Source organism: Festucalex cinctus, chromosome 5 (genome assembly GCF_051991245.1).
Source record: "Festucalex cinctus isolate MCC-2025b chromosome 5, RoL_Fcin_1.0, whole genome shotgun sequence".
In the NCBI taxonomy this organism is placed as follows: domain Eukaryota; kingdom Metazoa; phylum Chordata; class Actinopteri; order Syngnathiformes; family Syngnathidae; genus Festucalex; species Festucalex cinctus.
In genome coordinates, this window is record NC_135415.1 from 27,494,095 (window position 1) to 27,508,700 (window position 14,606).

At 38.9% G+C, this 14,606-nt stretch overlaps 1 protein-coding gene across 1 annotated transcript; it reads right to left on the bottom strand.

The window, feature by feature from the left end:
* Positions 1–1,878: 1,878 nt before the first annotated feature.
* Positions 1,879–13,051, bottom strand: LOC144019581 (tetraspanin-15). Its single transcript, XM_077522731.1, has 8 exons — positions 12,744–13,051; positions 9,599–9,784; positions 9,452–9,526; positions 9,241–9,336; positions 8,528–8,644; positions 7,003–7,053; positions 5,969–6,085; positions 1,879–3,050 (listed from the first exon to the last, which is right to left on the bottom strand). The coding sequence occupies exons 1-8, from the start codon at positions 12,828–12,830 to the stop codon at positions 2,715–2,717; spliced, it is 1,065 nt and encodes a 354-aa protein (XP_077378857.1). The 5' UTR covers positions 12,831–13,051; the 3' UTR covers positions 1,879–2,714.
* Between the last annotated feature and the right edge of the window lie 1,555 nt (positions 13,052–14,606).

Here is a 14,606-nt window from a genome sequence, read left to right on the forward strand (position 1 = left end):
GAGTGCTTCGTGAGCACTATAATCTGTTCTGTGGATTTATTTTGACTTACAGGTTCATTTTCTTTCCTTTGAAATTCAGAATATGTGCATTTTGCTTTCTCTGACCCATTCTATTACTAAAAGCCTCTCTTCTGTTCTCCTTGTCTGTCCAGTGTATTGTTTTCATGTCAGGACCAAATAATCCTATAAAAAGAAATGAAAAAACCGATCCACAGCACTGCTGTTTTCTCCCTTTGGCTATTATTTGACAACATGAGCTGTTCGCTGCAACATTGACAGCTCGAAATACATCCAGCAATTTTACCCAGAAAATTGTATGTCATTATATTCGCTCAGGAAATGTGCTGTTGACAACAACTGGTTATAATCTTCACAGTGGTGGGATGTCATTGAGTGTGCGTGTTTTGGCTCCCGACTTACATTTTTTATTTTATTTTTTTAAATCCTGCCTACATTGTGACAATCAGTTTGTATGGAACCACACAAGCCAAAGTGCAGTTCGTGTATGTCATAAATCATCTATTAACCGTAGTTATTCAATCTGCTGTCCCTGAACCGTCATCATGAGGGAGGAAGAAGAGAGGTGAGAAGTGAATGAGGATAGATGACCTGCAGATGGACAGTGATCTGTTTGTAGCCAAGCACTACTGGAATTCAATTAATGTGGCTCATCTATTGTATCCACTGAAATAGAGCTGCTTAGAGACAAGTACAAAACAGAGAAGAACACGAGACAAAAATGACATCACACTTTTTGTTGTTGTTGTTGTTGGGGGCGATTGTTGTACTTTATAGCATCAAAATCAGTATCCACTGCAGTAGACACTAGATTTGTTTGTTGCTGGGTGCCCTGTCGACTTGAACAAATAAACACCTCCCCCAAATAGATGTCGGCTTTTTCTGGGGAATTTTTTTCACGAGATGAAAATAAACAAATCCATCCATTTTCTGTAGGATTTTTATTTTCTATTTTATTAGGGTTGTAGGCGAGCTGGAGCCTATCCGAGCTGCACACGGCTGCTCATTCACTCCCAGACATTTTCACTGGGCCCTCACTATTTTACTGGATTTTGACTCATTTTGCAAGGCCCACAGAATATTGTGTTCTATTGCTATAAAAACAGAACCTACCAAAAGAAAGATTAGTCTCTTCTTTCATCAGGAAAGAAGTACATTTATATCTGTTTCTGTTTTGCAGCAATTAGCATTAGAATATAGCCAAGTTTCATCATTATTCACAAATCTGTTTCAAAACAGTGGTGAAAAGAGCTTTTTGCAACATGGCCCTGGTTGATCTCTTATACGCTGCTGCCACCTGCTGGCCATTTTTGTAAAAACTATACCATTGCTTCAAGCGTTCTCTTCAGCTGCATCAAAGCATTCTGTATGCTCTATAGCATAAGAAAACATAAGAATGTATAAATACGTCTTAGGGAACATGGTAATATTTAAAATAGAACGAAGAATAATGAAGTTATCACATTAATTATAGACAAAATTATATCTTCTTACTGGTGAAAATGGCTCAATGATCAAGTATCCCTTTAAGTTAGGAAACCAGTAGGCATTGATTCCGCCAACTGTACTGTAGCTATTCATAATTGCACCATAACGGTGGCTCCATCCATCTTTCCACAAACATTTTACAAATGCTCCCTTTAACACTTGGCATTGCCTGGCACTGAGTTTAAACCTCGACCAAGAAAGTCCACTTTCACCGCAATGCTGCATTACATTACCCATCATATTCAACTGATTGGTCTCAAATAATAATGGGTCTGTTCTTGTCCCTCGCCTGTCACAGTTTCATGAATTTGTATAAAGTTGTAGTTGTAAACTTGTAGTTTGTGTGTAAAAGAACAAACACATACAAACATCTAAGTCAGTAGACAAATTCCAGTTTATTAACAAGAGCAGTAGTGTTGGTACAAGGCAGGAGCTGGAGGGAAGCTCGGAACAGTGGTCTGATATTAGCTTAAACTGTCAAACAACTGTTGTAGCCTGCAATATCCCTTTCTTTGTCCCTTAAATGATGGAAAGAATAAAAACTAATTAAAAAAAAAAAAGAAAAACTGAAGCCTCCCCCTTGAAAGCTTAAAATGTAAACTGAGTGTCATTTTACAAATAATTTAATTCATACACAGTACAAAACGTGCATTCCATTATTAATCCACAACTATCAGTTTAACAGTGTACACTAACTACACAAATCCAACTGACATCCTAACTAAAAAAAATTGACACATCCGTCACAAACATTACACGCATGACATACGGGCTAGTTCTATTTGTTCGACACTGAAAAACTTCCGTTACTCTACAATTTTTTTTACACAAGATACAAGATTCATCCTCGCAATTGGGCTGTCTTAGAAACAGCCTGAGGTAAGCTTCAACACATGGGATGTAGCTCAAATTCAAAGGTAAAATCAAATTAAAAAGTTACATAATGCCAAATTTCCTTAAATACTGAGCACCATAAACAAGACAAAATTAAAATAATAAAAATAAAAGCTGATGCTGTAGATTGGTTTTTTTTTTTTTTTTTGCTCGAAATTTCTCGTAAACACAACACTTAAAGTGACAAAGTATTTTGGATCCCTTTTGGCTGACCAAATTCCCTAAATCCATCAGCAGAGGCTCAACCATGAAGCAGTGCAACACAAATCAAACAAAAATAAACCGAGGGAAGGCGAGAAGGGCGACAAGACCGCTCAGTGTTCCCTTTTCAGCTTGCGGCCCACGTCGACCTCGTCCAGCCCGGTGGCCGACCTGGACTGTTGAAGTTCTCGGAGCTGCGCGTGCGTGCGAGGCTGCTGCTTCTTCAGCTTCTGCAGGTGAATGTCAATGGGGTCCAGCTCGGGCTCGGAAGCTGGAACGGGCAAGTAGCCGCCGTCCCTGGGCAGACACATACACCAGCCGGCGCCGGCCAGGTCCAGCTCGCTGTACTTGAACTCCAGCTTCTTCAGCTTGAAGTCCACCATGTCGACAGATTCGCTCATTTCCACCAGAAGGTTCCAGAAGACGCAGCTCAGGATGATGCCAAGCAGCTGCAGGGAGACATGCACGCTGTTTAAGTAAACAGCCATGACGCAGGATGACATTCTGTGGACTGAAAGCGGGGTCGAGTCGATCCTAGATGACTTAAAGCCCGCGCAACCCGGAAATTTGTGCGCAAACACCAAAGAGGAGTGACTGAAGTCGTGATGGGATTCTCGGCTCTTTTCGGTGATCCGGTTCATTTGGATCGGCTCTTTTTGGATCTCAAACGGCTCTTTAAACTTTAGCTTTTCTTTTAAATATTTACGATAAATTTTGATAAATGACTTGGTGAACTAAATATTGCACTCTACTGACTGCAAATGATTTCATTGAACATTAAAAAGGCTCCATACAATAAACAAGAAACAAAATTAAAACTTCAACCAACAACAATCAAAATAATCAAATAACAAAAATAGTGAGTAAAAATTTAACTGCAACAGCAGCAGGAAACAAAAACATTAGCTACTCACCCGGACCAGGATTTAAAAAAACAAACAAAAAACTATATATCAACTTGACGGGCTGATCCGGCTCCTTCTCTCATCTGACTTTAACCAATTAAAATGTCTCCAAATTCGGCTCATCTTGTACAAACCGCGTGTACGTGTTGTCCTTTCCTCTCCTGTTTTCTCCTCCTCCTGTCTCTCTCTGCGGCTGCGCAGACGAGGCGGAGCTTGTGCTGAGTGCAGTACAGTTTTGTTACAGGTGCTTGGAGACTAAATACCTCTTTACAAAGAACCATTTCAAAGATTTTCCGTGGTAAAAGTTATCAGATCCCACAATACAATTTTTTTTTTTTACGAGGGGCAAAACCGTAGCAAAATCATGATGGTAATATTTCATCCATGGTGGTCTACAAGAAATTGTAAATAAGATGAAATTTTGTAAAATGTTTGTTATTTGAATATATTGTGTATTGTTGTGATGGCGCTGGCCGGTCGGCAGGCACCTGGTTGTGTCTCGCCAAAACATGCAATGGAAATTCATATTTTGAATCTTGGCCAAAAACAATGGCCGAGACTCCACTGCCATTCGTGAAATGTTATGGCAGAACCGTTTTAATGAATGAATGCTTTAACATGATCGTAGTCATATTATTATTGGAATTCTTAAAGTATGTTACCTGTCAAAGAAAATTAGTCATTTGAATTTAACAGAATACATGCATGTCATGGTGCATGGTCAGGATTAGGGATGTTCGATACCACTTTGTTTCTGACAGATACATACTCAACTCTTGAGTAGTCTCCAATACTGATACGACATACCAATACCTAAAATTCCCCGCCCAAAAATGACAGATGACTTTAAGAAAGACCTATATATCCCAATATATATTTTTCCTTAAAATTGCCTGAAATTAATGGCACCTTACTATTCCTATAATTTCTAAATTCTAGTTCTTGATCGTAAAACGGCCGCAGGAGGGTGTGTTGATGTAGTGTTGAGAGCATCACGCGGTAATAATTATGTTTTGACCATCATTTCCACATGAGTGATGGATGTAAACAAAGTGATTATACGTATAATTGGCATTGGTGCAGAAGATGGCCCAGAGATGAACAACGTAATGTGGCCCTAGTGTCTCCGACTGGACATTAAAAATTGAATAAACTGCAGTCTCAACTGTGTAATTTAGTTGCGGTTGTGTTGTCTGTGTTAAATGAGTGGTGAAGCAGAGGAAATAAAAAGCGCACCAGAACAGAGTTACTAAGAGCAATTCCCCAAAAATCACACAGACACAGAGCTACTGTTGTCAAAGCAAATGTGTAGCTAAGTTAAGACAAGTTCACTGGCATCGAGCCAAAACCTCATAAGTCAGAATTGGGCAAATTTCATATTTTTTCAAAAAACTATACTTTTGTCCCGCCACCATTTTGTTTGTCATTTTCACAAATTATGGACAAATTTAAAATGCAGAAAATCGTTTGCTCTCTTTGTTTATGCAAATTTAATGATAGAACAAATGTGTCGTTTTTGGGGTCTCCTGAAAAGTGACGATTTTGGAGGTACAATTTTTGTGAAGTGATATTTAAGAATTTCATTGACCCCCTCAGAACTATGCAGGCTGACTTTCTTCCAACATTGCCCCTTTTCACCAGGTATGTGCAACTCAATGCGTATAATTCAACTGAGAAAATATGTTGCATAAGTACACCCCCAGTGTAAGCAAAAATAAATAAACCTTGACATTCTTCTAGAAAGAAAAATAAATGTCAGGAAAAATACACTAAAACAGCTGCACTTTATCTGGGGTTAATCAGAGGCACTTTAAATGTTGCCAATTGTGTGCCAAGTTCCGTTTATCACTAGTTTGAATAACTGGTTAATTCCGAACACAGCCACATCTTCAGTTATGAGGGTGTGCACACTTGCGCAACCACATTGGCTCAGTTGTTGTTTTTTTTTCCACTTCCCCTTTAAAAAATTTCATTTTTATGAGTTGAATTGTAATGGTTATAGATCGTTTTCAAATAAATGTCCTCTCTCATTTTTAATAACATAAAAGCTTGGCATTCGAACAGGGGTGACTTTTTATAGCCGCCATATAACCATACAAGATGTGTATGCTTGTCCCCATGAAAATGGATGAACAAATCCATGCTGCACATTGGTGCTAGTGTTCACGTCTGTGTGCAGTGCCCAAGAGAAACTGAATGAGACACGAGACAAGCCTCGTTTAAATCAAACAGTTTCATCCGGTTTTCAACTTCTGATTTGCAGTTACTGTGCAAATCTCAAATAGGTCAGCACTGGACAAATCGCCATTGAGTTTCCAACGATGGCAGCATCATTATCGATAGAGAAAACTATCTTTCATCAACTTTGGACATCAACCATAAGGGACTTAAAGTATGCAAAACAAAACAAACAAAAAAGCTTGTTGAGGTACAGCATGTTGGCACCTTAACTTTGAAGTTACCTGCGGCAGCCCGATGGCACAGCACAGCGCGACGGTGATTCCGATGTTGTCGCTCATCCAAAGGTTGACTGCATGGATGCAACCTCGAACGTGGATCTCCTCCTGCAGGCTTTCACGCTGATGCACAGCAAAAAAGAAGACAAGGGGACACTTCAATCCTAAGAGCGAAGCGCAAAACCGAAAAGATATTCTTGAAAAGGTCCTTCACGCATCTCCACACACAGAAAGTTAGAGAAGAAAAATGTAATGTCAACTGACGTGAGAAAAGGTGAGAGCCATATTCTCACTGATGTGTATGATCTTAACACAGAGATTCTTCTTAACCTCGTTGGAGGTACTGATAGAAGGTAGTGCCCTTCTTTATTGAAGAATAAAACGATTTATTCCCGCTTCAAATTCAAAATGGTTTACTGGTGAACAAAATGAACAGGGAAAGTGGCGTTTTCATCCAATCTGTCTCTTTTCACCTTGAATTCATTAAGCATTGTTTTTTTGTATTCGCCATCTCCATGCAGCTTAAGAAAGTGTTCCTTTGGTTTTGGTTGGTAGTTACTTGGTAGTAGAATTGCTCAGCTTGGCATTGCAAATCATGCAGTTAGGACTGACTCCCATCACTCAACTCTATATTTATAGAGCACTTTAAAACAGCCACCACTGTGTCCTTAAGAACCACTGTCTTAATAGCAACAGCACACCATGCTAATGTTTTTTTTTTCCTCTTCTAATACAATTACTCTTTGGTTCCATTTGTGATCAACTTATCAGATTTCACAACAAATGCACATTCTAAAAAGCAGTCAACAAGGCAGCATGGACACGAAAGAATTCAATTCATTCATTCCCAAGTAGAATTGGGTGCATTCCAGTAAATATTGTTTGTCTTTCCCACCTTCATACATCCAGTTATATGTTCCCATAACCAAAATATTGTGTCAATGTCCTTCATTATCTGTTACACACCAACATCCTTAATGGGAGCAGCACAATACGGCGATGTGCACTATAGGAGCAAATAAGTACAAAACTGCACCTACCTGTTTATCCAGAGCCTTGTAACCACACAGGGTGTTAATGACCTCTCCTACCTGTGGAAAGAGCCCACAATGAGTCAGTCTCAAATTAGACACAAAATGCGGGGACATAATGTAACAGTGACATGCTCGGTTGGATGTTGGAGAGGGCTGAGTCCATGCCGCCCACTTGCCAGAGCACGAACTTGCGTGCTAGAAAACGGCGGCCGTGAAAGCCGGGAAGTGATAATGGCGGCAATCTCGCCCATGTTCAGCCTCTCTAATCAACTCCTCTATCACTGTGTGTGTGCGTGTGTCAGTGTCAGAGAGGGCAACTGTTCCTTATTGCTTCAACATAGTTGCGCCGCTTCCAGAGACCATATCAGCGCTTTGGCGGGAGGGACAAGGATGAAAGCAGACATTGAGAGCACAGAGCTGCGCCTCAAGGACGACCATTTCATTCAGTGAGTGGAATGAAGGCGATATACCCGAACATGTCTGTCTGCACCTCGGAGACATGGAAATAATTAAAGTCTCTTTTTGCAGCGATAAAGTACGAGGCATTTGTTACTGTCTTCACCAATGGGGAAATAAAATGGGAGGGAGGGAAAAAAAAAAAAAAGAAGTCATAACCAATATGTGCTGTGTATCATGTCAATTGAGGATCTTAACTCGAATTGTATCTTGGTCAATCATTGACATTTTAACAAAATTCCATGGTAGAAAATTACAAGTACATTACCGGTACATTGATCTTATTTAATTTAGTGAGGCTCATTATTATACACACAAACTTAAATTTCTTCCCCAAATTTTTCTTTATCAATCTTGTACTTATCAATAACCAGTATACGTGGTTCCGAGCAGCTGATCAAATGAACATTTAATGATAGTATGACTAAACAACATGATACATATTAACAAGTCATTGCGGGTCAAGTTGCGAAGTGATTAGCAAGTTAAATCACACCTGCTTTCTACTTACACCTGCACACATTTACCCATAATTAGCCTGAAAAGCCATCACGGTTGCTAATAGTGTCTTTTCAACTGTGATAAAAACAAACGCTAAGTGGAAATACTATTCTATTAAATTTTGCAATCATTAAACATTCCACTAATGTTCAGTAAATTGCTGAACTCGGATTAATAAGGAGAACACCATCTGTTTTGTTTTTTTTCTCCAAACAAGATCCTTAAAGACAAGATTTTTTATTTTTTTTTGCTGTGTCAAAACAAGTACAGTTTTCGGAATGATAACATCTGTTCCTTCTTTTTGAACTGAACATATTAATATGCAAATGTTCCTTGTCTATTTTACATTCTCTGGTGGCACGTGTGTGCATGCGTGTGTGTAGTACAGAATTGAAGCCTCCACATTTCTCCCATTTGTACATTGGCATACTTGATCTTGATTGGGACTTTGTGTACTTTGTGTTTGTTAAGCACTTTGTGTATCCAAGTTTTTGTGTGTCTTGAGAGGCATATTTTCACATTTCAAAATGTATGACCTTTTGGCCGTTCTCACCCACGTGGGAGTAGCACTCACCTCACGGCGGACACAGCAGGTATATGGAACCCCACATGCGAGAGGGCCGGTACCGTTACAGAAATGGTATTGGTTGACGCCCCAGTCTTTATATTCATCTCCTCCGCAACATGAAAACTGGACAAAATAGAACAAACAACAGATTAGACCTTTCTGTGCAATCGATTCAGAAAACACTTTATACATACCAGGTTTTTGTTGACAAATTATGTTTTCATTGTGCGCATTTTCGACACATTTTAGATAATCAATCATTTAGGTCAGACCTGTCATTATCTCATTAACATTGAAGGATAAATCAATTTTTGTCAGTCGGCTTTGAAGCAAAAAGCAATCTTTATCGCTTCAATAAAAAAATACAATGTAACCGGCCAGCAGAAAAATGGAAATGCCCAAATGAATAATTTGAAAAGGTATCAGCACGTTACTTGTGAGTAGTCACCGATACCGATACCACTGTTTTAATGCCGTATCGGCGCCTCAGTATCGGTATCGGAACAACACTACTACCCACAATGCACCATGCCTCTACCCATAATGCACCTTGAATTCGAGATGTGCACTTCGCTGATTAATTATTTGTTTAAAAAAAATAATAATAATAATTGAATTGAAAATAAATAACTACAAATTTAAAATCATATTGAATCATCGGGCTTGAGTGAACCTATAACTAATTTTTCATGCAGTGAATGCATATTTTAACGAAATACCTTTTCTTGCACGTAATCCAAAATGTTTTTGAAGTCCAGGTCGTCGTAGTAGTGTTTGATTCCCTCTCGTATGCTGCTTTGAAACAATGAAGACGTCTGGAACGAGCGGCAGCGTGAAAAGGTCAGCGAATAATGACTGAACTTGTCAACAAAGCCATCGTGAGCTCACTGCGATGAGAGCTGATAATCGGGCTCGTTGCCACCCGCTTACCTTCTTCTCAAAGATGAGAGCTATAATGAGGGCGATAGCCTGGAGAAGAAGCAACACGCAGAGAACGCAGAGGAACTGTGGAGGCACAGAATAAACATGAGATTATAAAGACGCGCACACAAATGCTTTCTTTATTAATATTCTCACCATGTGCAGCAGGGTTTTGTTGTCTCTGAGGGAGCCAACCATGCCCACAAGTGAGACTGTGAACATGACCAGACCCAGCAGGATCAGCACCACTGCAGGAGCCAGGAAGAGACCCTCCAGGGTTCGATTTTTCTGCCTTTCCACCTCGGCGTACACGCCCACGCAGAGCACACACAGACCCACCAGCTGCACAAAGAAAACAACAGGTTGTTAGAGGATTGCGGCGAGAATTCCTTTGATGCTTTTTTTTTTTGGGGGGGGGGGGGGGGGGGGGGAAGACACCCTCTTTCTCAGACAGTGGATCTCTGGATGTAATTTAGCAGCAAAGCAGTTTTGCCTCTCTATAACGTGTACAATAATGTAGAACGGCATCATGAAAGAAAAAAAAAACACAAAATATCACTCTGTCAATAACAATTAACGCACATCATTTGATGAGTGCAGAAAGGCACTTTAAAAGGGAAGTCAATCCATTTTTTATTTTTTTTTACAATATGTTGCATGTGTCCTCACTAGTCAATGTTCTGTTTGTGTAATATGAGTTAAGCAGGAGGGAAATGCAACTCTTTTTATCCAACTCAAGGGGCGGCCATTTTGCCACTTGCTGTCGACTGAATATGACATCACAGTTGTTCGGGGCTCAGGTAAAGACCAATCACAGCTCGGCTTCAGAAAACGTAAATATTTAACTTTCAATGAGATTCTAGGAATATTCAACTGAAAATATCTAGTCAATAAATATTTGAGGGTATGGATAATTTGACTATCTTGCTGCTTTAAAAAAAAAAAAAAAAAACAAGCTTACCTCTCTGAATCTTTTATATATTTTAGAGAAAATGTGAGAGATTACATTTCATTCAGAATTTTGTCACATGATCCACAAGGTCAATTTCAAGGTCAACTAAAATAAAAGGTTATTATCTTCAAAATGATTGCAGATTTGGAACCCTTGTTGAATTCCCTTATCCCTTTCCTACAACACTTGGTTTGTGAAGATTGGGCCAGTACTTGTGAGATATAAGGGTTTAAACAAAGGAAGGTGGCCACGCCACTTTATGTTGAAAATATTAAAATTTGGCGGGCCATGGCGCTCAAATCCCTGCTCCAATTGACCTGAAATTGATGAACTTGTGGGATCACCATCAACAAGTACACAAAGTTTCATGAATCAATTGGTGGTGATTTGAAATGAAATGACCCCAAAACTATATTTGATGAGTGCTGAATCTGTTTGCGTGAAGGTATATGTTATTGCTTTTTATAAAGCTCACATTAAAATCAGACAAAAATAAAAGCCACAAATGGATTTTCCCTTCATCCAATTGATTTTCAATCGAGTGCTCAAGCAATCTGCCTTATGATGACTTCACCTCCATTTAATGCTCACACTCGCCCATAAAACATTGGCAGATACCTTTGGCTTTGTTCCCACAGCCAACTAACTTCAGCCTTTTTGCAAACACTGGATTAATTAATGTAGCTAAAGACCAACAGACTTCACAGAAATGTATCTAAATCGACTCCATGGTGGGACATGACAAAACCGCGACCTTCAAACACAATATTCATCATCAAGGTCCATTTGTAGCCGACGGTCTTGTGGCTGGAAGTGACTGATAGAATGGATTCCTCAGAACGCCACATTGTGCCAACAAATGCTGAAATGGAGGGCACAAGACTGACTGAAATGATCACTTAGGTGGCTTACAATATAATATCTACCTGGCATATAAATTGTTTCTCACTAAATTCGAGAAACTTTTACATATATAATTCCACTGATAAATTATTAATGGGCTACCACCATACAGTGGAATCTCAAGATGTTGAACACATTGTTTGTTGTGCTTAATGACAAAACGCTCTGAATCGTCACCACAATCCACATGTACATCTCTACTCATGTCCACTTCAACCTCAGAAAATATCAAAACAATAGCCACAGCATTTTGGGTTGTATTTTTATTACTATACATTGTGCCCATAAGTTGACATACCCCTAGATATTACACATCCCTATGTATGTAAACATATGTATGTATGTATGTAAAACTTACAAGTTACGAGCACAACTGTATAGTCATAAAATACAATGCAACTAATCTGTTGAAAGATCAGTCAGTATTATGCCCTAAATCACAATTATATCATTTTCATTTATGTCTCATAGGTCTTGAAAGACTCACTAGAGTGTACATGTCCCTGGTGCTGTGTACTGCAAGCTTAATTCTATTCAATCAGCTTGGCATGTGACGCAAGAATGCTGAAATATAACGCTACTAAGGCAAGTCTCAGCTTGATAGATTATTACAGAGTAACTACTGCTTATAATTATGAAATAGTACGTGTATAAATACTAAAAATAGTTTGACACTGATAGGAAAGGCATGCGTGGGGCCGCTGTCATTTTGTATCGGCAGAACAACAATAACTCTTGCCTTTAAGGGAGTCCAACGCCCTGCACCACCGTGCTTTTCATTAGCCGGTGAACGACGTGTGAAGCTATGAGACCAAATTCCTCGATGTATTGTTCAAATTGTACATTACGCATTCAATAAACACATTTAAACGTTTGTCTCAAAATGCAAGTGGGTTGCAGTGACATTAGTTAGAATTAGAATGTTCATGTTTTAGCAGCTAGCTAGCATCCCTATACAAAATCCCGTTAGCAAATATAGCAATTTAAGTTGACATTCACCAAGAGTAAATATGCATAACCATATGCTTTATGTTTATTCGTTATTGAGTTTCGGGAAGTATAATCATATGTGCTATCCAAGACTGAGTCTTCAATCGCAATTAAAGCATCTTATACATGTCATAGCACTGCAAACCCGCCTATCCATCAGGTCTTCGGCTTCATAGGAAACAGACATACTATTTAAAAATGTGGTCATACGGGAGGCAGTAAAATGTATTGATGTATGCCGAATAATATGATGAGCAATCCTGATGTTTAATGTACCCATCTGTGTCTATTAAATAACATATTTATGCATATAAAGCCTGGTGTTTAAATTCAAGCGTTCTAATATTGAAGTCTGGGTATGAATTTGGGTGGCTCGCGTTTACAATCCAAGATCCACTTTCACGTCATTATTTTACCAATCGCGCGTCAAATTAAAAACAAGTGCATACAACTTACCGAAAACAGCATCGAATACACATTGAGCGTAAATTTGATGAAATAATAGAAGTGGTTGCTTTTCCTCAATTCAGAATAGGGAGGCATGGCCGCTTGCGTTGTTGAAGCTAGCTAGGCAGCTCGCTAACTACACTTCGTTTCGTTCTTCTACTGGTAACAAACAAAATAAAAATGAGGAAAATTACACCGTTAACAACATGTTCAAGCGAGTGAACTTTTTCCTTTGTTGTTTTCAAAAGGTATCTGGTCTCATTTCGCACACGGGTGTAACAAAACCACTTCCGTGCAACCGGCTCCTGTACGCTTTGTTTTGAATACAACCTTAAAGGGCCAGTGCACTAAACCGACACTCCCGTTGATCTCGATGCCGTACTGTACAAACTGTTTAATATTTATTAGCAGAATAATTCATATTTTTTGCAGTTAGTGTATATTAATGAAACTTTTTCATTTTTTTTAGTTATCTGATGACACATTAGAGACTTAAACATGAAAAGGGTTACTGCAGAGTGATGGCCCAAATTGTTATGAGAAAATAAGTGAATGCATAGTCCATATACAGGAATTTAAACGAAATATGTCACAGTTTACTTTATTAAGAAGTTCCTTTGTGACTGTAGGTTACTGAAAAAAATAGCATGAAATCACATTGTCAATATGTACGCTTTCAAAATATATTTTGGTCCAAACAAAAACATCTTCATATTAGGGGAAGTGAATTACCTCTCAGCCTCTATTCAAAACTAATCCTCTTGCTTCATGTTACACCAGTTGCTGTTGCCACCACTTGTTGGATATATTTGGCATGCTCATGACTGACATATTTACAAATGGGTTTACCCGTCACAAAGCTGGCCATGTGTCAAGTTCACCCCCATGAGATTATCTGCGTCTGGTTGTTTTTCTTTTAAGATTTGTTTTATCCTGAGGTCATTGCATTGCTACTGTAGGCTATATATTTTCTTTTTATTTGGAATTATCATCTACAATCAGTGCTGGACATACATAGGTATACATTTAGGCTACATGAGTGTATTATTTCAAATTCAGTGGTGCCATTTTGTCACTGACAGTCTACGTGTAGTTTGGAGTTAGATACACAATCTGTCCCTAATTAGGTCGAACTAAACCAATTGCGGCAGTGGTTTAGTTGGTTTGGTGTTCCTGTCTGGAGTTAGCATGTTCTCCCCGCGCGTGCTTGGGTTATCTCCAGCTGCTCCAAGTTTACATACACCCTTTCATTCCAAATTATGCATTTTCATTCACCCACATGACCCTAATGTAAACAAGGAAACAAGTGTGACAGAAAATGGATCAATGAACCAATTGCTTGAGTTCCTTTAAAAGTGTTTTACTTGCTAATAAGTGTGCAATTTGCTCTGAGAGACTGGCAGGTGACAGTTTTGTTTAGTGGTGTGCTGTGAGTTTTTTCATGTAAAATATGTATGTGCCTTATAAATGCTGTAGCAGACTTCTTGATCTTATGTTTAGGCCATTCAATGATGAAAAGACAAAAACATGCTTATGTCATCCCCAAGCCAGAAAATACTCAAAGCAGAACCAAATACTAAACATATTATATTCATTAATAATTCGGCATGATCTGTTCGACTGACGAGGTAGACAATTTTAGTAGAGGTGGCCATCAAAATGTTTGATGGTTCTGACCAAGCCATTTCAAAATAAGATACTGCCTGAAATGGAATAGGATGATGCAACTGCTCATCTAGTCCTATCCCGATTTTACCTCACTTACTTTATTACCTCATTATTTGTAAACGCCTTAACAAACATTCTACTTTCAACCACTGTTTTATTATTATTCCTCCTTTATCAGTCAAAGAACATACGGCAGTCAGAGTC

Bases quoted from the DNA above. Each gene is read 5' to 3' on its own strand.
- LOC144019581 (XM_077522731.1), bottom strand. From the start codon at position 12,830: ATGCCTCCCTATTCTGAATTGAGGAAAAGCAACCACTTCTATTATTTC. The intron at 9,785-12,743 runs GTAAGTTGTATG...TTCTTTGTGCAG, and splicing joins TGTATTCGATGCTGTTTTCG to CTGGTGGGTCTGTGTGTGCT. The intron at 7,054-8,527 runs GTGAGTGCTACT...CTCTTTCCACAG, and splicing joins CCTGCTGTGTCCGCCGTGAG to GTAGGAGAGGTCATTAACAC.